Below are 23,426 nucleotides of genomic sequence, written 5' to 3' on the forward strand. Positions count from 1 at the left end.
AGCTTTGATAATAACAGTTATTACATGCTAATAAAAGGTTGTATGCTATTCATTTTGAAGTGCTTACTTTCCAAGCGTTTGTTTATTAATTTCAATTTGCGATTCAAATGTAATTTTAATGAATAAGTAACATAATTCTCAGATTAACATGGCATCTACAGCAAAGAGAATAAAGCTCATTGATCATACAATAACTCAGCCACATAGTGATGATAGCATTCCAATTATGTGGGCAGTGTGTGCAATTCACCCGAGTAAAAAGGAACAAAAAAATATCAAAGCTCAGCAAGATCAAAATGGAAGGATCTGACAGATGGGGCTGGCTGTGCATATGTTGAAGTCCCTCAAAGTCAGTATTTTGTCATTGGAAGCAAACTTCAGAAAACGTATTTCTGGTCTAGAGATTGAGGAAATTTAGATTCACTATCAGCCGCTTTGTATAAATCATGCAGAAATCTCATCAATACACATCTCAAATTAGCACAATTAGATGGAACAGCTAGCTACCAACGTGTTCAGCAAGTCTGGTTCAAACTGGAAAAACCACTAGGCTCTATTGCAGATAAACAAGTCCACACTCAGAATCCTCCTCAAAATCCCCTTTATGGCAAAAATAAAAAGGTAACTCACAAGGTATCATGAACATTCCTACAATCCTATCAAAAGATTACAACAGAGTTGAGGGACATCGATGTTCTCACAAAAGTGTCACCAGGTGGTGATTTAGTGGCAAGCAATGTAGTTTACAATTTAGACGCCTTACAAAATTTTAAGGAGATGCCACCCCAAGGCTAAACTTACTGAAAGGAAATTGTAGTAGCATATTACATGATTGTGGTTTTGCCCTGCTTGCACAGTACAGAGAACATGAGGGGAATGATGCAGATAAATGCATCTGTTTTCAAGGTGGCTGATCTCAGCAAAATGTATGTAAAAGGTAAAGTAAAGGGACCCCTGACCATTAGGTCCAGTCGTGACCGACTCTGGGGTTGTGGCGCTCATCTCGCTCTATGGGCCGAGGGAGCCGGCGTTTGTCCGCAGACAGCTTCAGGTCATGTGGCCAGCATGACTAAGCCGCTTCTGGCGAACCAGAGCAATGCACGGAAATGCCGTTTACCTTCCCGCCTGAGCGGTATCTATTTATCTACTTGCACTTCGTGCTTTCAAACTGCTAGGTTGGCAGGAGCTGGGACCGAGCAACGGGAGCTCACCCCGTCACAGGGATTCGAACCGCCGACCTTCTGATCGGCAAGTCCTAGGCTCTGTGGTTTAACCCACAGTGCCACCTGTGTCCCTTAAAATGTATGTAGCTCACCTTAAAAAAACACAAAAACATTACATAGGATTGTGCTTCAATGGTTGGGCATCAAGGTATCATTCTAAAGGCAATCAAAAAACCATATGATACTAGTCAGGCACAGTTAGGAAGTTTCAACACATCAGATTTTTCAAACGGTTGGAGAAAATCACCAATATGATCTCCAATAATTGTTTAATCCTATTTGGAAAACCATAAAAGGGTGGTGCTTCCAAGAAGAAAGAAGAGGCTACTGCTATGCAAGGTAACTTGGATCTGTTTGCAAGACTGCCTCTTTATAGATTGGAAAGTGATGAACAATCTCAAAGTTTAGTGCAAAAACTAAAACCACTTAGGGAAGCTACAAACACTCCTACAGATGAAAAAGAAGCTTGGGGAGAATCATTTTGAAATAGTAATAATAGAAATAACAATACTGAATAGCAGGGCCAATGCTCTTTACACCATACATCCACTTAAAATTTAGGTCGATTACATGTGGTGTAATGTTACAGATCTTCAGATTTCCAACAAATGCAGACCAAGCCAACTGAAGAGGGAGGCTGCTAATGAATAGGATCAGGGAAGGTATGATGGGAGAATTCAGCCATTTCCTCCCTGCTGTGGTCCTAAAGAAACTCTCTTTTCACTCTAGATAGAATTTGCTTTGGGAAGAATTTTATGTATGTGCTGCTGCTGTTTTGAACTTTTTATTTATTATAGGGTGTGTGTTTTTTAAAAAATATTGTATATATTCATTTGTTTTTATATATGTAACTTTTATATATGTTACTATATTTCAATCAGGTTGTCTCAATGGGAAGAGATTCATAAATGGAATAAATAAATAATTGTTATCATTATAAGTAAAATAGCAGTTGTTTAATGAAATCAGAATTCACAAAGGAATTGAAGGAAAAAGATATGAAACATTGTTGTTGTTGTTTTTAATGGCAGCGTTAACTTATTTCTGTCGGACTCTATGATGTGGTTGGTCCTTTGTTTCTGGCTGTAGGAAAAGACTTTAAAATAAAAATGGCTCCAGAAATAAACAATCTCTCTAAGAATAAAGGGAGGGAAAGAAACCAACCCACCTTTTGGACTGCAGCCAATCAGGGATGTCCAGCCTATGATCTGTTGACTGCAAACTGAGATTAAGCATTTGCTTGAATTATGGTGCTGGAGGAGACTCTTGAGAGTCCCATGGACTGCAAGAAGATCAAACCTATCCATTCTTAAGGAAATCAGCCCTGAGTGCTCACTGGAAGGACAGATCCTGGAGCTGAGGCTCCAATACTTTGGCCACCTCATGAGAAGAGAAGACTCCCTGGAAAAGACCCTGATGTTGGATAAGATGAAGGGTACAAGGAGAAGGGGACAACGGAGGACGAGATGGTTGGATAGTGTTCTCAAAGCTACCAGCATGAGTTTGACCAAACTGCGGGAGGCAGTAGAAGACAGAAGTGCCTGGCGTGCTCTGGTCCATGGGGTCACGAAGAGTTGGACACGACTAAATGACTAAACAACAACAACAAAGCAATGAGTATATAGTACCTGTGTTTGCACGGAAATATGCTCAGTTTCATTCATTCACACCTCATATAAGAAATACAGGAAGCCCGGCATTCCTGTAGCTAACAGCACACTTGTCCAAGAGTGAAAGATAGGAAACCTAAGGTTCCTTGTGGGCACCTATCTATGACATATATTGGAAAAGTTTTCCAATATAGCAAATTTGCACAAAAGAGTAGTAAAAAGTAATACTGTGTTGCTCCAAGCTAGGCAAAGATTTGGAATCACCGGCATGAAAGGCTGCTTTCCTTTGTTTCCTCCTGCACCTGCAATGGCAAATTTCATTTGTATGTTTTAATGCAGCTGTTTTGTGCAAGTGCAGCTCTACTCTAAACAGTTGTTTTTGGAAAACAGTGCAAATCCTTTCTTTGGATCTGTTGGAAACAAAATGGGAGCAGGGGTGTGTGGTGACAGATGGCACCCAGTGAAATCCATCACGGATGTACTCAAGCTCACCTACACAATGAACTTAAAAGAGTCTTTAGAGGAGTCTTTAAACTCCACTATGAATGAACCCCTAGTCTTCTTACAGCACAAACCTTTGCCTGTTTACTCAGTAGTACATCGCACTGTGTTCAGTAGGGCTTATTTCTTAGGGAGTGTGTTTAAGAACAGGAGCAACAGGGAAGAATTGTCACACCTGACTGGTGTGCAAAACCAAAAAGAAATATATTTATAAAGAATGAGGAACAAGGGTGACCTAGCAGCTGGATGAGATTTGACTGGATCTCCCGGTGTATTTTTCTTTTGTTTAAAAGTAGCTGTGGTAGCTCAGAACTGGGCTATTGTTCTGAGTGGGGTGGTTTTAGCCCATTACATCTTCTCCCTCCCCACAAGCTGCTATTTGCTGCAGTGGAGGCAGAGGGGACAGGAAAAAGATAGGCACTCATATGATTCCTGTTCCCATGTGGCTATTTTTTTTTTTAAAGGAGGGGAACAGTACAGGATCAAACCATCTTCCCCTAGCACTTTGATCCCCACCTGAGTCTCTCCTCCTGCCCTGTAACTGTTTTAAAGAAAAACCTGTTGAGGCGTTCCAATCATATATTTTCCATGGCACGTCTAGTTTGGCCTTTACGTCCTGTAGTTCTATGGTTTATTAAGGCTACATGACAGCACATTCCTCCCAAGATAAACTGGTGCTAGGAAAACAAGATAACCCAAAATAAATCAGAAGTGTATAGGTATGCTTGTGTGACAGAAGCAACCAGAGCTGGCGTTTTCAGCTGCAGTACCTATTTTGAACTATGCCATCAATTCTGATCCTTCTACATCCCATTCTGCTATTTGGACCATCAACAACCGGCGAGGTGGTTGATAGAGTCTCTGTGTGGCTCCATGGAGGTGATTCCATTAGAACAAACCTGCTATTGCCTCGCAAACCTCAATTTGTTTTCAACCAACGCCCACCCACCTGCCTTCTTACTTACAGCTAGCCCATGGGGCAGGCACTACCTGTCAGTGTCCTCTTCCTCAGTTTCAGTGTTGCCATTGTGGAACTCAGGGAGGAGCAGGAAGAGGATGAAACTATAAATAATGAAATCTTCCCTGTCATTATCTCAGGCGCCATCTCCTCTTTGCCCCCCTGCCTTTTGCTCTACCAGTTCCAATAAGCACCAGCAACCACTGGTATGTCCTGTGGCGCCACTGGTATGGCCTGTAGTGCTGCACCTGAGACTTGAGACATGACCTGGGAGGCAGCAATCACATGCACACTCAAATTGGGAGTGAGTCCCATTGAACTCAGTGAGATTTGCTCTGCACCATGCAATTCTCCAGGTTGCAGGAGTGGATGAGTAGAGAGTGGGATTGTAACTCTGAACTGGAACCAGCGGAAGGTAAGTGGAGGCAATATGGGCCAGGGAAGCCTTTGAAACTGCACAATCTTCATAATGTTGACTCAGAAATAAGCCCCTTTGAATTCAACAGGAATGACTCCTTAGTAGGAGCACAAAGGGAGAGCGCTTGAAGCCTGTGGATGCTCCAGGAATTCTGGGCACCATACTTTACTGCTCAGAGTTGCAATGCTCAGAAACCTTTTTTAAAAAACTACAGGACTCAGAATTCCCCGAGGAAAAGAATGTGCTCTGAATGTGCTTTAAAGGCATCGTGCGCACACAGCCATAATATACTAAAGAGAGATTGAGCCTGCTTTGTATGGCCAAGACACAGGTCTTTATAGTGCAATTTTGTGTGTGTGTGTGTGTGTGTGTGTGTGTGTGTGTGTGTGTGTGTGTACGTACTCAGAAGTAAGCCCCATTGAGTTCATTCAAGTGGACATGGTTTGCATCCTTATAGCAGAATACAAGAGCTCCTGACTTTATTTATTTATTTATTTATTTATTTTCAAAGCAGCTGTGAGAACTCCAAACTTCCTTTAACCTTTTTTGGCAGGCCATTTCTCCAATCTGATTCACCCGCCTCCAAAGTTGCTATTTTTCCACCCAGGAAAATATGCAGGCACATCTGATTATTTCTTCTTCTTCAGGGCAATTTATTTTATTTATGCAATTTATATTCTTCCTTAAGATGCATATTTTGTTCCACGGCAACTCAACAATGAAACCACAATTAAAGCAGCATTCAACAATTTGATAACAAATTATCACAAGAATTCAACAGGAGAAAATGGCCCATAAAAAGTCTTGCCAAATATAAATATTTGCATAGCCTGCTTAAAGGCAGGAAGAAAGGGAGCTTTGGAAAGCTTCCTAGGAAAGGAATTCCAGAGTTGTGGAGCTTCCACCGAGAAGCTCATGTTCATGCTACCTGCCAAAAAGACCTGTATTAACTATGGGCAAAAGGACAAGATCTCAGGAGCTTACCTTAAGACTCAGGCAGGGCCAGCCCAAGACATTTTGGCACCTGAGGGGAACCACAAAATGGTGCCCCCCCTTCCTGCCAAGGAAGAAGGGGTAAGTGAAGCACTACATCAGGAACAAGGGGGTGGGGGTGGGGGAATGAAGATCTACACTGGGATCTGTTGCCCCTGTGTATCTTGCCGCCTGAGGTGGTCACCTCACCTTGCCTCATGGGTGGGTCAGCTCTCGACTCAGGTACATTCATAAGAGCCCAATGATCTCTTACACAGAGTCCTCAAATTTAGGCTAACCAGGTTAAAACTAGTACTTTAACCAGAACCTGGAAATGAACTGGTGGCCTATGTAGTTGGTATAAAATCAATGTAATATGTTCTGGCTGTTGTGCTTCTACCAGCAACTTGCATTTTTTCCAGATGACCTGTTTATTGAGTATTTGTCGTGATTTGTTTGCAGGGGAGATTATTTGCTGAGCATTCGTTCTGACTTGTTTATGAGAGGTTAAATGGCATTTCATCAAGAAAATGTTGTTCTTTTTTTGTATTTTTTAACACACTCTTTCTTTTTTCATTTGTTTTTCACTTTATTTTGTTCAGCTGAAATATTTTCAATAAAGTTTTTAAAAATTAGAAGAAAAAAAATAAGAATGTTATTCTATATGTACATTTTCTCATAATTTTTCCTCATTGCAAAAAGTACAATTTTGGGGGGGGAGGGGAGTAGGTTTGTTGCATTTAATTATGCTATTTAATTAGGCTATCTTCATTTGCTCCTTTGTGTCTGAATCCCACTTGAAAACAGCAATAGTCTGGAAGTGCCCGCTGACTCTATTTTGAACCAAGTGCAGTTTCTGAACTCTTTTTTTTTTTTAAAAAAAAGCAGCTCCATGTTAAGAACATCACAGAAGTCCAGTCGGAAGGTATCTAGTCAAAAGGTAACTGAAGCTACATCTGTCATCTCCAAACAGGGTTCTAGTTGGCAACCCAGTTGAAGCTGGTAACAGGTACTTCTAGATCAGAGCTTTCCAAACTGTGTGTCGTGACACATTAGTGTGTCGGCTGCAGTGTGTAGGGGTGTCATGCGAACCCTCCCCGTGCTCCTCCTGGGGCTGGAAGAGGGTTAGTTTAACCTCCGGTTTGACAGTAAAACTGAATGACTGTGTTGTGAAATGATTCACGTCTAAAAAGTGTGTCACCAGCATGAAAAGTTCGAAAAGCTCTGTTCTAGACACTAGTTACCTTTGCATCCATAGATAATGCTGGCTCTAGAAGAAACTCCCAATGGCATACTTGATTCTCCAGGTGGAGACTGCTTACACACCATATACTTAAAAGTACCGCACATGGCTTCCCTCAAAGAACCCTGGGAACTGTAGTTTAATGGTGCTGGAAAATGTACCTGTGAAGGATAAACTAGTTTCCAGGATTTATTTTTTTGGGGGGGCAGTAAATGTACGGCTTGCGTGTAGCCAAGGAATGCAACCCAGTCTAAAATAGCTTGCATGGTTCCATCAAGAACAGCGAAACTCCCAAACTAGCAGGAGGTAATAGCTGGTTTATTGTGAAGAATGACTTAGATAAGGAAAAACAACACAAAAGGAAAGTGTTTGAATTCCACCACCAGTTTTCCTGATCTAATCAAAACTGCATACAGCCCCCCTGCTGCTTTAAAGTATTGCCACAAAGCAAAATCCTGTTCTTGCCCTTAGCTGGGTTCCTTATAGTACCCCATCTGTCTCCTTTACTCACCCCTATTCATTGCAGCTGCCACTTACTGAATGACTCTGGCCACGATCTATACTCCAGTTAAGATGGCTTAATTCTATGCAACATTACTGGAAGGTAAATGCTTATACTGTAGTTCTCAACAGTGAGAGATAAATATATATATTTTACTACCAGCTCTCAGCTAAAGGGCAAATGTAACTTATGGATTTTGGAAGCCAGCTCACACATATATTGACTGTGATGGGAAGGCCTTTTGGGAAATGCCTGAATGCTTTAAATATTTATTTATTTACATAATTTATATCCTGTACTCTCAGCATAAATATATGTTCCCAGGGCAGTAGTAATAGTCCCAGTAGTAAGGAACATTAAGAGCACAAACGCACAAAAAGATAAGGTGACTATAGCAACACAAACCAGAATAGAAGGTGTTACTGAAAAGCTGCTATGTAATTTGTTATATGATATATTTCTTGCTTCACACTGAATGATCTGAGCTTAGTTATACTTGACATTTGAAGCCATTTGTGCCCTCCGTTCTGCATGGAATAATTGCTGCAGAGAAGCCTATTAATATTATGGATATCAGTGACAGGCAAAACAACGCAGCACACCCATACTTACATGCAGAGTCAACATTCTACCACACTTCAGTGATGTGTTGGTCATCTGTTCTCCTTTTGTTTCTCTGGGATGGTTCCACATTCTTCCTTTATTAAGGCCAGGGCCAGTGGGCACATTTGGAATTTTGAAAAAGTGCAATGGTCATTAGTCACAAAATGGCTGCTGAGTGGGGTGTGGGGGTGTGGGGGGAATGGCATAGCTTAGGATGGCTACCATACCTAGAAGAGCAGAAAAAGAGGCAGGAGACCACAAAATGGTCCAGACATGCTCCCCCATCAGCCATCAATGGGGGTAAAGGCACTGCCACCTGCCACACCATACTCACAGAGGTAAGTTCTTTAATATCTTCCCTCTGTTCAGAAGAGAAGAGAGGGTGGGTGTTTAATCCAATCCTGGCATCTAATTGCATGTAGGCATGATTAAAGGAGGGGGGTGTTGTTCAATGTAGAGCAGGAATCTGAGCCAGTACAAACAGGAACTGAACATGAAAAGCCACACGTCTCTCATTCATTTTGGTTTTTTAGGGTATATTTAGTGAGACGTTCCACAGGAGCCATAGAAGGTACCAGAAGGCACACTGCTACGTGTGCTATGAAGTATATGCTGTAAAGCCTGGCAACATCCGAAAGCTGCTTGTGAAACTTCAACCTGGCATCTGTGTTCAGACTATAGCTGTCAACTTTCAGATTTGAAAATAAGGGATCAGCAGCCTAGAAAGTAAGGGATCAGCAGCCAAAATAAGGGATCAGCAGCCTCATCTGTCCCAGGCACTCCTGTCTTCCACTGCCTCCTGCAGTTTGGTCAAACTCATGCTGGTAGCTTCGAGAACACTGTCCAACCATCTCGTCCTCATGGTTCAATGTTACTAGTGAGCAAAGTTACCCAGTCAGGATTTGAATCTTGGTCCTAACTTTTGGGGTTAAGTTTCTATTTAGCTGTCCATTACAGTGGTACCTCGGGTTACATACGCTTCAGGTTACAGACTCCGCTAACCCAGAAATAGTGCTTCAGGTTAAGAACTTTGCGGCGCAGTGGCAGCAGGAAGCCCCATTAGCTAAAGTGGTGATTCAGGTTAAGAACAGTTTCAGGTTAGGTATGGACCTCCGGAATGAATTAAGTACTTAACCCGAGGTACCACTGTAATACTGACAAACCATATCTCCCATTCATCTCTCAGATCCCCTTGTAAATCCATAGCATGGAACTTCTTTTCTTCCTTCACTTTGCAAGTTTCCCTTAAAAAGAAAAGAAAAAGGCTGAAATTGTTTTCTTTTCCAGTGCTGTTGGCTTTCCTTTAGAATATATTCTCTTCCTTCACCCTTTAAAAAAGTGTTTTAATATTTTATGTGACTTTGTTATTGATGTAAGAACTGCAAGTATTTTATTGTTTATACAGTATCTTGTGTATCAGTTGGCGACAATGTGTGTGTCACTATATAAACAAAGTTGTCGTTATTTCTCTTCCACTGTTATTGTTTCTGCTGAGCATGGAATGCTGGGCCAGATTCTTGCTCCTGATATAGGCAGGCGGTGTGGCGCTGGACACCAGGCCCTCATTCTTCTGGGCCTCGTACCAGTATCAATCACACAGGACACTGCAAGCACTGACACACTCTGGATCGTCTATGCCGCCTCTGGAATTAGCCCTTTTTTAAAAGAAAAGATGGGAGACTAGATGGTGAGGATAGAACGAGTGGGTGCAATCCTACTTTCCCATCCATGTGATTTTTTTAAAATATATTTTTTAAATTAGGTTTTTAATAATTTTATACATATGAAACATAACCTTTTCAAACATTCAAATACAAGGTTCTTTTGAACCTTTCAGACCTCCCTCCCTCCATGGATTCCATATTTAAATTTAAGTTTGCTGCATCTTTTGCCATTATCTATTAATTTACCATAATTATCATAAATAATTCCACATTACAAGTGTCCTTACATCCATGCCAAAGATTTTAACTGTTTACAGTGTCTTTTAAGTAAATTACAAATTTACTCCAATCTTTAGTACATACTTGATCTTCCTGGTTTTGGATCTTCCCCATCAGTTTCACCATCTCCACATACTCCATCAGTTTCATCTGTCATTCTTCTTTTGTTGGTACTTCTCCTTCCTTCCATCTCTGGGATAGTAGCATTCTCGCTGCCATTGTTGCATACACAAAAATTCTTATATCTTCTCTTGGTAACTTGTCATCTGTTATACCTGACAAAAAAGGCTTCTGGTTTTTTAACAAATGTGTTTTTAAACATTTTCTTTAGCTCATTATATATCATTTCCCCCATCCCTGTGACTGTTAATCGTATGAAGAGGGGAATGTTGATAGAATAGGGCTATTAATAACAGAACCCAGAACCATCTAGGCCCTGGGAATCAAGTGACAACAGGGGGCCCATCTCATGCTGCTACTTGATATGATCTGTTAGATGTCTAGGCACCTTGGAACCCTTACAGGAAGCAGCCGAAGCTGAGTGGGTAGATAACAGGTACTTTTCATATCGCAGGTGTTGATGGTTACACACTAAAATGTTGTTTGGAGGATTGTTCCTTTTTGAGGATCATACTACATAACCCAACTGTTCCCCTTATATCCTGTTAGCACACAAAACATAGTGTTATGAGGGGGTTTTTTTGTAGGGAGTAGGCCATAGGTTAAGACCCTTCTAATGCCTGGGTCCCCCTTCCAGTTGTTGGAATTGCCAGACCTGCCTGGTAATGGCCCACTAAGGATGGGTAATTAAGGGAACAAAGGGAGTGGCTCTGTGCCAGAAAACTAATGGGTGGGCTTCCTTTCCTCAACTGCCTGTTAGTTGGAAAGACCAAAGGCCGGAGAACTGAGTGATGTGAGCTAGAAGCTGTATGCCAAAGCTGTATCTACGGAAAGGCAGAGTAAGAGCTATGGCTGATTTCTGCTGGAATCTGTGGCTACGGAAGAAACAAGAACCTTTCGGGGTACTGATGCTGCAAACCCCTTCATCATAGACTCAGGGGTTGCATATATGTGCAAATAAACCATATAGCCTAAAGACACCACAGTTTCCGCAGTTTCCTCAAGCATTATTAAGCCTCTCGCACCACTCGGAAGATTCCGGTGGCATACAAATAATATACAAAATTCCAATTTATTCACTGCAAGGGGTTGTTCTGCTCCCTAATGTCGTGTGACCCAAACTTCCTCCTTTTACCTTCATCATGGGAATGGCTGGACGGTGGACCAGGTGACACCCATTCACTGCTCAGTGTGGCAACGTTAAGAAGCCTTAGGGCCCAAACCTACATACGTCTCAGTGGTAGCAAGCCCCACTCAACGCGATGGCGCTTCTGAGTCGCCAGGGCCGGATTTAGGTTTGATGAGGCCCTAAGCTACTGAAGGTAATGGGGCCCTTTATATGTCCAGCTGTCCTTTGCCAACAACAAATTATTGCTGCTTTTTGTGTTTAATATATCCTATATGGTAATTTATGGACATAATAAGTATCTAAAGTTATTTGCACATGGCGCCATGCAACCAGTCCACCCTATATATAGAAATGAGCAAACCAGTGATATTTTAGGGAGCAGGCTAGCAGGTGGGCCCATTACTTACATGATAGGAGCCTACACAACACAAAACACTGTTGCTGCATGTAGGTTTTATTTTATTTATTTTTTATCTTATGTTTTGGAAATGCACATCCAGTATTCTTTTTCCTTTACTTTTTTGGGGGGGTCCCCAAGAGTGTGGGGCCCTAAGCTATAGCTTGTTTTGCTCAGATGTAAATCCGGCACTGTGAGTCGCCATCCCTCGTGCTCGCCCTGTTCCAGAAACAAGAGTCCCTTCCCACAGGTGTGCCTGCCTCTCGGAAGGCTCACCTGTGACTCTTTCCCTCGGCAACTCGGGACTTCTTGCTCCGCGGCGCCTGCCCTGACAGACCCCTCTCTCCACCGAGCAGGCGGGAAAAGCGCGCGAAGAACGCGGCCGACCGCTCCCAAGGGCGCTGGCCGCGGCCCTTTCCTCTCGGCCGCCTCGCCGGGGCGGGTGGCGCGCCCTGACGCCATTGCTGCCCCCTCCTGGCGGGATGTCCCCGGCCGGCGAGGAGGAGGCGCGGCCAACCTTTTCCCTCCACCTCAGCGACACTTTGGCGCGAGGGAGAGAGGGAGGCATTATTCCGGCGAGGAGCCGAGAGGCGGGCGGCGTGGCGAAGAGGGAGAGAGCCAAGTTTGTGGCAGTGGCGGCGGCGCTGGGGTCCGCCCCGCGGCGCTGCCCGGCCGAGGGGGCGCCTCCCCGCCTATGCCCCACTGCGAGAGGGCGGAGGAGGCGTGGTGGTGGGCAGCGAGCCCCCTGTGCCGGCGGCGCGCCGACCATGCCATGAGCGCCTCAGCAGCAGCCACAGCAGCTGCCGCCGCCTCCTCCTCCTCCTTTCCCTCTGCAGCCACCCAAGCGCAGGAGAGCAGCCGAGGCGCTGCCGCCGCCGCCGCCCGCCCCCCTCGCCATGCAAGGGCTGTGCTGCTGCCTCTGCCTGGTGGCGGCCGCCGTGGCGGGGCTGTCGGCTGCCAACCGCAACTGCCCGGACCTGGTCGTGGACAGCTGCCTGTGCACCGCCGAGCGCTCCAAGGGACCCGGCCGACAGACCGTCCGCATCAAAGTTGTCTGCAGCGGAGGCGAGTTGGTGGAAACTTTGCAGCCCGCCTTGTTGCCCAACCGCACCGTGTCCCTGTGAGTAAAGGAGCGAGCGCGAGCTCGGAGGGCTCCGTAGGGTCGGGTCTCTAATCTGCCCGGAGTTCTGATCTCGGGTGCGGGGCGCGCGGGAGGGAAACTCTGCACATGCTCAGAGACAAGCTGGTTTTCGTTTTACAGGTTGTCATATGGAGCTTCAGGATGCCCCCTGTGCTGCCGCTTCAGTGGAGCGTTCTTGCGGCTACCTTGTGCGTAGGGAAGGGGCGCATTTGAGGACCCCCTCCCTCCCTCCCTTCCATGTTTGGGTCAGGTCCCGTTGATTTCCAAAGGGACGCCTTTGGCATTCGGTACGATGAAGGCGTGCTGCGCTTTCAGGCATGCAGGAGTGACGAGGGGTGGCGGTGTGGCTGAAAGGAAATCCAGCTGTCAAAGGGGGCTGCCTCGGGCGGAGCGGGCTGCAGGGACGGGGACTCGAGCAAGCGACGCAAGAGCTCCCCTAGAACGAAGGAGGTGGACCTGCTGTCGTACACACACTTCTCTGCAGAATGGACATACTTAATGGAAATTATGTCTTTGTAAAAGTGGGGGAGGGTGGCAACCGGGAGGCACACCTGAAAGATCTGGGATTTGGTCTTTCCCAATAACACCTCAAAATTCCAATGTAAGGATCTTAGTTTTCTCAGGGTCACAGGAAAACTTGATGCTTCCTTCTCAGTGGACAAATGACAATCTCACCTAGCAAAGAGATGCCAAGCTAATAGTTTGCATAGTACACCCTTAAGTGACCTGCGTCTTCTGCCTCCTTGCAATAGAAGTTTGACAGGAAGAAACTCCAGGTATGTTTTGGTGTGGAGGAAGAGAGGAATGAATAGCAGCCTGGTGCATCTTTCATAAATGCAAATTACTATGGAGGGCTCAGGTCAGATGGTGATTTCTGAACTTTTGGCTTGTCTGCATTTCTAAAGGCTTGTCTACTAGGAGTTTGTATTTGCTTCCCTTTCTGGAAACTCTTGGTCGCTTTTTGCTTGCTTTTGGGGGAGCGCTATGTACTGCGAAGTAAATTGCACACTGCCTTGCCCAGTGGTTTTGCAAATAATACTTCCACAATGCATATTATATCAACTGAGGCATCTTTAAATCTGACAGTGGATAATTTCAGACCCTAAAGATAACAGACAAAAATGCCCTGCATAATAAGGGCTGTTTACTGAAATTGATGGCCTTCCCTTAACTGGATTTGAGAAATGAGATATACTGTCCATATTTTTAGATGCCCACTTTAACTGTTTGGAGCTTGCCAGAAGCTCCCCCCCCCCGCTCTTTTTGACCCAGCATGTACTCTTCTAGCTATTTGTGCCTGTTGCATAAACTAAAAATGAACATAAGCCTGCATTCATAAGTGTATTTACTTGGAAGTTTCTCACTGAAACCACTGGGACTTGACATCTAAGAAAATATGGACTGGGGCTGTAAATTAACAGGCTGATCCACTTCACAGCTAAGCTGAAGTACTTAGATTTAAATCTCACTGCAGTCTTATTGAAATAAAGCCTATACTTAAAGTTTGACCCAAAGCCCAATTAAGACTAAAGTGTTAGACTTTAAGATAATGAACCCCAATGTAAGTACAGTAGACTTTAGAGGTGCATACAGTGCTGTTGTATATCTATGTAACTCTATCAAGTTTAGTGGAAGTTACTTCCAGGTAAATGTGTTTAGGACTGCAGCAAGAAGAGTTTGCTTTTTTAAAAGAAATCTCAACTGGTTTGTTGAATGAATTGTAAAAATGGGCTAATGTAATTTACTACTAATAGGCCGAAGTATTCCAAACTGTCTAACTTTGCTCCCTAAATCATACCTTCATGCAACTCATCCTGTAATACCAAATCTATTTGTTGACAATTCATGCTGTGAACATTTCCAGCCCTTGCTGGACTTTTCTCTTAAATTCAGCACTTTTTAGAGAGGGAACTGGAAAAGATAATAATTTGCAACATCTGTGGAGCTTGTGTTTGGACATCTACAGCTGTACTCTGTGTTCTGGTACACAACTTTTTGTGAAAGCTGTTGAATATTACGCTGTTCTTCCTATTCATCTGGGAACCTCTTCCTCATTAAGGTACAGATGTGCCAACTGCATTTGGAACTGTCTGCAACCCTTCTGAAATATTATACACAACACCATAAAACCGTATGATTTAGCATTATCTTCATGTTTTTATTATCTTAGCAATACAACATTCCAACTTGCTTGTGCAGTATGAAACACACTCTCAGTATATTGGGCTGGGGTCCTATGCACACCTAGTTAGGAGTAAATCTCACTGAACACGACAAGTCTTACTTCTGAGTATATATGCGTACAGTTGTGCTACATGTGAACTTTAGCCACCAGTTAACAAGTTTCTGAAAACAAAATGCCACATGTAAAGAAAAGACTCTCCTCGGTTTATTCTGAAAACATGGAAGCATTGGGTCAGATTTCTTGCATCCCAGTTCTGAACAGTGTTTATTTGGAAGTGACAGGCATTCATTTCAATTTAACTCATTTCTGTATAAACATGCTTAGGAATACAGTATCTGGCATATATTTATCTAGTAAACTTGTATATGTTTTTTGTTTCCAGCTATTGAATGCAACACATTTTACAAATTTGATACTATTCCCTATAGGACTGTTATATTAGAAAACAAGTGGCCTGGTTGATGGCGGCGGGGGGGGGGGGGAACAGTTGAACTCCTATGATGAAAGGGAAACAAATCTATAATAAATGTGCACTTGCTGACACTTTATCCGATCTTCTGTACTATAAAAACACCATTTTTTTTTCAAAAATTCATTGCATCATGGAAATGACAAATGCATTTATTGTATTTCACATTTAGAAATCCCTTTAGATCTTTTAAATCAGTTTACTTTACATTTTGTGAACATTTGTAATGTACACATAACTTTTGAAAGCATTAATTAAAAACTAATATTGGGCTATGAAATGGAAGTTTAAACAATAATCTGAGTAAATGAAAGGAAGGAAATGCCTGTTTCAGTAGCTGAACATGTGGCTGACAGTTTGATTGAAAGTGTCAAATACTTTCTGCAGAGAAAGTGTTTATGGTGAATTAAATTACACTTGTGTGACATTTGGCCAGCTGCAGAAATTGGTGATAAAAAGCGCAAACACTAGTGTCCATAGATATGTTTTTCTAGCTGCATGGAAGAGCTGGGAAAGAGCATTTTCATGCAGACAGTGTCTGTTTCCATTCAGTTTTATTGGCCCATAGAGAAGGAGCTGCAGCATATGGAACATAACTTCTCAGATTGTTTTAACAAACTGAGAATAGAGGGGGTGAACAAAATAAATGTGTGTTACAGATGCAATAGCACCTTTTAAAAGCATAGAAACCATTTTATCCAGTAATAAAAAACCTTCAGTACTGTTGTAATAAATCAAGATTACTTTTTTCTTAGGTGATATTTCCATGCAAAACTAGGCTGACTGGCCAAAGCATAAGAACTGCTGCATCAGGAAATAAGTAGACTCAGATGGGTGCACTGGCAGCTGTACCTCTACCATATTACTGATATTGCAAGGGATGTCTATCTGCCACATAAGAATAATATGTTCTCTGGCAAACAAATAATTGGAAAGTGGTTGAAAGACCCACTTTGTTTTGAACAGTGAGAGGGGTTTTTTGCAGCAGAGTACTATTTATCTACTAGCAGTCTTGTACCTGGCATTACTTGGGAATTCTAAGAAAACAAAAGCTCAGGGCAGTTTTGAAACCAGTGGTTAAAATCTGTGCAGTTTTGAAAGGTTGAGTCTTTGAATCAAAATGGCATATTGATTCAGAATAGAAGAAAACCTGCTCCATGATCTCGTGCAAAGTTTGGTGACCATACCTTAAGAGGTGTCCAAAGACATAGCAAACCGGCAAACAACTTTCCAAAAGATAGGATAGATGAAGGTTAAGATTGTGCTAGATTCCACCACTCACACGAATAATAATAAACTGCATAACTATTATACAATGGGATATGCTTAGTCAGCTAACGAAGCTGGTGTATTGGAGGGAAAGGAATTTACGGTTTAATTTCTCCTTTAAGTTGAATCAAATGCACATGGCAGGATTAAACATAACTGCTGGTAGATAGTTTGCAAATGTAGGCCATTATCTTGTGTTTGAGTGTCAAGAGAGCTTTGCAACCTTGATTTGAATTAACAGGTTTTGAGAAACTGTACATCTTATGAGTGTCTGGGCTGTTGAATGTGAGACCCCATAAATTAAAGAAGTGCACTGGCAGTTGAACCCAACTGAGACGATTAGGCAGCTGCTCTGCCTTATTGATGTTTAAAAGGGTACTTTGTTTAAAATATTCTCCATGCATGCCATTCTGCCTAATAATTCATGACTCTAGAAATGGAAACTCTGCAATTTTAGCAGTATAGATTTTCAAAGCATTTTTTATTTTATTTTATAAAAGTATTTGAGGAAAGTGTTTCCCACTGATATGCTAGTTTTTTATTCCATATATTAGGTTGGCTCTAGATTTAGTTATGCTTAGAGTAGACCATTGAAAATGATGGAATTTCAGTAGAGTTACTCTAAGCATAACTATGTCAGGTTCCACACCATGATTATTAAGTGTTTGGCTATTGAGATGACTGTACCTTTTTCCCTTGGCCACCAACTCTAACAAAATAGAGCAACTGCAAACATTTATTAAATTCTGACGTCAGCTGTTTCTAAAACAAGTGATACCATAACTGCTGCAATATGCTTAATTACTAGCATTATTGCTAGAAAATATTTTATTGTCTTCTGCTGAAGGTCATTAGTGCACAGTGGTACCTTGGGTTACAGACGCTTCAGGTTATGCGTTTTCGGGTTGCGCAACGCAACGAACCCAGAAATACCGGAACGGGTTACTTCCTGGTTTTGGCGCATGTGCAGAAGCTCAGAATCACGACCCGCACATGTGCAGACGCGGCACTGCAGGTTGCAAGTGCTGCAGGTTGCAAATGTGCCTCCTGCACGGATCACATGCACAACCCGAGGTTCCACTGTATTTAATTAGGATGTTTGTACCATGTGTTTGACGCTTCAGAAGAATATAGTGTTTTAGCAAGCAACTCAAATAAAAACAAACAGTTTTTCTTTGTTCAAACTTTATGTCAGAATACTTGGGGAATATTTGTGCATGATACAAACAATACCAGTACTGATGGAGACTGTAAAATAGATGCAGAATATAAAATAGTTCCATAAAGTTTCAAATATTGACTACTGTCATAACTTTTTTGTATTTATTTAATTTTTTTGCTGATGTTTGGCTTTAATTTTTTTGTTGCCTAGATTTGCTTTCCCTCTGCTACAACTTTGCTTCATGGATCATGCATTGATATGGTAGCCCACGTTAGCAAAGTGTTGTTGGAGTTCATTGCCACTAAGACCATAAACCTATTGGTGCAAGGTGTAATGATTGCTAGTTTATGTCCCCGTAAGTAATAGACTATTTCTGAGACTTTTTGATCAGTTAAATTGCTGTAAACCCAAATTTTATGTCTTGAATTATACTTGGTTTAAAATTTTGGTCTAAATCAAATAATGGATTACAGGCTTTGAACATTGCTCCAGTGCAAGCTGCCCAGCTGCACCCACCTCTCATCTCCCTGTGCCATGCTATGAGAAAATTGCAGAGAGTGCTTGTTTGTCTCTCAAACTAGGAGTGGTAAGCAAAGTACAAACCTTGGCTTCTGCTTGGAGTGAAGCAAACCATGAGTCTGATAATGCAGAACTTGCACTGTAGTTTTTGTATTCCCAGAGAAAGAGGAGATGTTCTCACTCTATTGTCAGAGGCATTATACTGCTGGACAGCAGTTCCTGGGAATCGCAAGTTGTCAGAGTGCTGTTGCATTCACATCTAGCTTGAAGGCTTCCCACAGGCAACTGGTCAGGATGCTGGATTAGAAATGCCGGTGGCCTGATCAAGCAGGCTTGCCTTATGTTCTTAGGATTGAGCAGTGTGCAGGCATTGTTTTAAAAATTTGTGTGCAGTAAGTTTGCTTTTAAAAAATAAACACCTAGCACCTTGCCTTGAGGCCACCTTAAATTTCTGATCCCAGTTTATCTGCTGGTTGAACAAGTCCCTGGTCCTGTTGCCTGTCTTGAACTTCAGACCATTGGTCCATCTAACTCAGTATTGTGCACATGGAATGGCAGTGGCTCTCCAGGTTTTCCTGGCATGGTGGTCTTTAACTTCACAAGTTTGCTTATGGTATATACCAGTTTTTAAAGGGACCTTCTGCAAATGGTTAAGCTAATTGTAATTCATTAAAGCAGAATGTCTGAAGGCTTACAAGCTGATGTGTGTCACAGTCTGTCTAAAAATCTGATCTCCCCTATCTTTCTGGCATCTCCTTTCTTATTCCTCTAATGCTTGCTGAACTTACTTCTTATTCCTAGTGTCCTGGCCTGGTTGTGTTCAGATCTCTCAATTTAACAGTCTTCCTGTATTATTACTTTGCAGTCCTCTGCAGTTGTTCATTGTCTCAGTGAGCCATTCCTGCTGTGGCTCTGAGCTCTGGGCTCTAGCCCTAATAGCTGGACTGCAGCTCACAACATGGATTTCTAACTTGAACCCTCTTAGTTCTTTCTATAGCTGATCAGGCTCTGTCTTGCCTAATGGAACTGTTATGTTGCAGCCCACATTTCTGGTCTCATTTCCTGAAGTAGCTGCCTTCGTTTTGCTGAGCCTCGCCTGCTCTCTCTATCCAGGATGGAATATAAAGACGAAAGGTCATTGACACTTTAGCTCCTTCACCAGATACAGCTATTCCCATCCCACGATAGGACCACAGGAAATGTAGTATGCCAACAAACATGTGTTCAGACAATGTAAAACAAGGAATTCTTCTCCCACTTCTCAGGAAATGTAGTTATTGTGAGCCGGGAGAACAAATTTTTCTTGTACGTATATGAAATCTGGAAGCTTGGACAATACCTCCCCATTGCTTATAGAAGAGCTTTATTCTCTATTGTCGATTTTATCTTCATCTTAATTAGATTAAAATGAATGTCATTATTTTTGGACATATGTATGCAAAGTGTGAAGTTGGCATTTACACCAGCCTTGTAAATAAAATACAGTATTTTTACTAGCCTGCTGTGGACTAATAGAGGAGGGAATAGAAGTTTTCTCTCTCGCATTACTGTGTTAGGGATAGCAGCCTCTGGCATCCCACTTGGTTTCTTTGCTCGCTCAAAAGAGAGGTGGTGGCGGGGTTCAGAGGGTAATTGATGCCTCATAGTGGGAGGTGCCAGATTCCCACTATGGAGGCAATATCCCCCCTCTTTAATAGGGCCTCCTGGGATCCAGAAGTGTTAAATAGCTATCGCCTGTCAGTTAACCCCTTCTTGTGCAAGGTTGTCAAGAGAGTGAAAATGGCCCAGCTGCAGGAATATTGGGAGAAGAAGTAGATTATCTGGACTCATTTCAGTTTGTTTTCCAACACAAATATGGAATTGAAGCTGCCCTGTTTGATTGTTGGAAGAGAGACAGAGGAATGCACTCCTGTTGATTCTCCTCAACCTCTCCATGGCTTTTGATACAATTAACTACTGTATTTTTCTGGACCAACTCTGTGGGTTGTGTGTGAAAAGCATCACACAGTGGTGGTTTAGCTTGTCCCAACTGGTGTCAATAGTAGGGGCAATTTTCTGCACCATGGGAAAGGATCTGTGGTGCCCCACATGGCTCTATTTTATAAGCCATCTGTTTAGCATTTTCTTGAAACTGCTGGGAATTGTCATCACGATATTTGGAGAGCAAGGTGTCATTGGTACACTCTGTCTCATGGTTCCAGCTAAATTGGAAGAGACTGTTCAGGTTCTTGACTGATGCTTGAAGATGGTAATGGGCAGAATGAGGGCCAATACATTGAGACTGAATCCCAACAAGATGGTGGTGTTGTGTGTGCTAAGTTCTTGTGTCTGAGATGTGGAGAGGCAGTTTGTCTTGGAAAGGTTTGCACACCTTGTGGGTGCTCCTTGATGCAGCTCTAGGGCCCTTCTTGGAGAGAGAAGACTTGACAACTGTGATCCAAGCTCTCATCATCTCCTGATGGAATATTGGAAAGAGCTCTGATAGCTGTTCCAGAATCAGTGCTCTGGGCATCTCCTGCCTGGTAGGGCTGGGCAATATCAGCTTCTCAACACTGCAGTGTATCACCAGCCAAGCATTGTGGTTTGACAATATACCACAATGTTGGGGGGAAAGTATGCATTGGCCTCTGCCCGCGAGACACTGGGTGAAACTGCCCCAGCTCTCACCTCAGGAGCTGAGGTGGTGTCACCTAGTCTCATGGGCTTGGACAATGCAGCTTGTTGGTGCTGCTCAGCTGGGGGGAGAGAAGGTCCCCCCCACAGAAGAGACAGCCCCTGTGCTCTCATCATTCGCATGTGAGTGAGTGGAGCAACAGGGCTCCTTTTACTGCTTGCTGTAGGGAGCAGCAACTGCGTTCCCCTCAGCTGAGCAGTTTCACAGAGCTCCCACCCCACCACTGGCTCGTGGGAGCCAGTGCTGGGTTGGGGGCTCCTGTAACTGCTCAACTGAGGCAAGGGCAGCTGCACACTCCTCAGTTGAGCAGTTTAAAGATGCAAAGGGAGGGACAAGCTGTATCTTGACTCCCTCCAGCAGACGCTGGTACTAGAGGGACTTAGGAGCGGTGGCGGTTTCACCAGCGATATCCTGCTGAGTGAACCTGACATCGTGGTCTGCTCCTCATACTGGTGCTGGGCGATATATCACCCAGGCCTACTGCCTGGATTGTTGCAGTGTTGTCTGCTAGCAGTTCTGTTGCCCCTGGAGGTTCAAGGGGGGTGTTAGCCTTTACAGTAGTGGCCTCCCAAGTTCTGAGATTCATCCCCCAGATGTGTACTTGGCTCTTACATTATATACATTTTTGTGGCATCCTTAGGTACAGGGTTGGGAAATGGCTGAATGTGAGTTTTGGTATCTGATGCCATATTGCTATATTTTCATTTGGCATTTCATACCTTTTGATTTTAGTTTGCATTTCTCCCTGCTTATTGCTTTCCCCACTCAACACCCAGGATTATCTGTGAATTGGAAATCTATTTCCAATCATGGAAGATTGCATGTGCGGTGATATGATAACTGTAGTGTAGCAGGAACTTGTATGAAATGCACCATGTAGAGGAAGTGAGCAAGAGTTTTCCCACTGTGCGTACACTTTCTCACTAGAGTAGTGGCAGCATTGGGTGGGATGGGGAAGGAACGTGGGATGAAGCTTTTGCAAGAGTGGAGAGCAGGTCAGTGGCTTGGGAGGGATAGGTGCAATGAATTTAGTGGTCCTCCATTTAACAAGAGGCAGTGGTTACTTCTATCCAGAAGGGTGAGTGGAAAATTGCATGACTGGCTCATATAAGCAGTAAAAAGGTTTTAAGTGAGCACTCAAATGATGAATATTCAAAACTGAAGTCTAGTTTTTTCTTACTTCTTTGATTTCCTCTCTCTCTCTCTCTCTCTCTCTCTCTCTCTCTCTCTCTCGTGTGTGTGTGTGTGTGTGTGTCAAATACCAGCCATTGGATATTATGGAAGAAGCATCACCATCAGCTTTTATTGATCTGCTGAGTTTTAAATTGCATAGCAAAGGAGAGTGAATTAAGTACTAATCTAGAACACTGGGAACAATATTTTAAATCACTGGGACACACTGGAAAGAATGGAAATGATTTGAAACACCTGGCTGACTTCTCTTTGACAATGTGCAAACTATTATAAAGCTATTCAAAAGCAAGTTGTTCTGCCAGAATGCAGTAGCAGCAGACTCTTGAAGCATTTTTATAGTATTTGGGGCTGCAGGCAGTTAGGGGAGCTGCTGGTTCTTGGCTCCTTCCCCCCCACTTAGGATCTTTGCAGGAAAAGACATAATTTTACCCTGATAATAGATAGGTAGCCGTGTTGGTCTGCCATAGTCAAAATAAAAAAATTCCTTCCAGTAGCACCTTAAAGACCAACTAAGTTAGTTCTTGGTATGAGCTTTTGTGTGCATGCACACTTCTTCAGATACACTGAAACAGAAGTTGCCAGATCCTTCTATATAGTGAGAAGGTGGGGAGGGGTGTTACTCAGAAGGGTGGTGGGAATGGGAGATAGGCAGATAGCTGAGAGAGCCTGTTGACGACTCTTAACGACTGTAATAGGTCTTACAGGAAAAGGCAAGGGGTGAGAAAGTGAGAAATGGTATAGTCACGTATAGTGAGATAAGAATCCAATGTCTTTGTTCAGCCCAGGTCTTTCCATGGTTTTAAGTTTGGTAATGAGTTGTAATTCAGCAGCTTCTCTTTCCAGTCTATTTCTGAAATTCCTTTGTAGTAAAACAGCTACTTTGAGATCTTGTATAGAATGTCCTGGGAGATTGAAGTGTTCTCCTACTGGTTTCTCTGTTTTGTGATTCTTGATGTCAGATTTATGTCCGTTTATTCATAAATCTGACATCAAGAATCACAAAACAGAGAAACCAGTAGGAGAACATGACTATACCATTTCTCACCTTCTCACCCCTTGCCTTTTCCTGTAAGACCTATTACAGTCGTTAAGAGTCGTCAACAGGCTCTCTCAGCTATCTGCCTATCTCCCATTCCCACCACCCTTCTGAGTAACACCCCTCCCCACCTTCTCACTATATAGAAGGATCTGGCA

General features: G+C 43.0%; 1 protein-coding gene across 1 annotated transcript in view; it reads left to right on the forward strand.

Moving 5' to 3' along the window:
- The first annotated feature begins 12,348 nt into the window (after positions 1-12,348).
- Positions 12,349-23,426, forward strand: part of ADGRA1 (adhesion G protein-coupled receptor A1) — a 313,459-nt gene continuing 302,381 nt past the window's right edge. The window contains exon 1 of the mRNA XM_081189457.1: positions 12,349-12,739. Coding sequence (XP_081045583.1) covers positions 12,516-12,739 — 224 coding nt within the window. The 5' untranslated portion in view covers positions 12,349-12,515. The remainder of the gene's footprint in view (positions 12,740-23,426) is intronic.

Source organism: Podarcis bocagei (genome assembly GCF_964188305.1).
Source record: "Podarcis bocagei genome assembly, chromosome: 4".
Taxonomy (NCBI): Eukaryota; Metazoa; Chordata; class Lepidosauria; order Squamata; family Lacertidae; genus Podarcis; species Podarcis bocagei.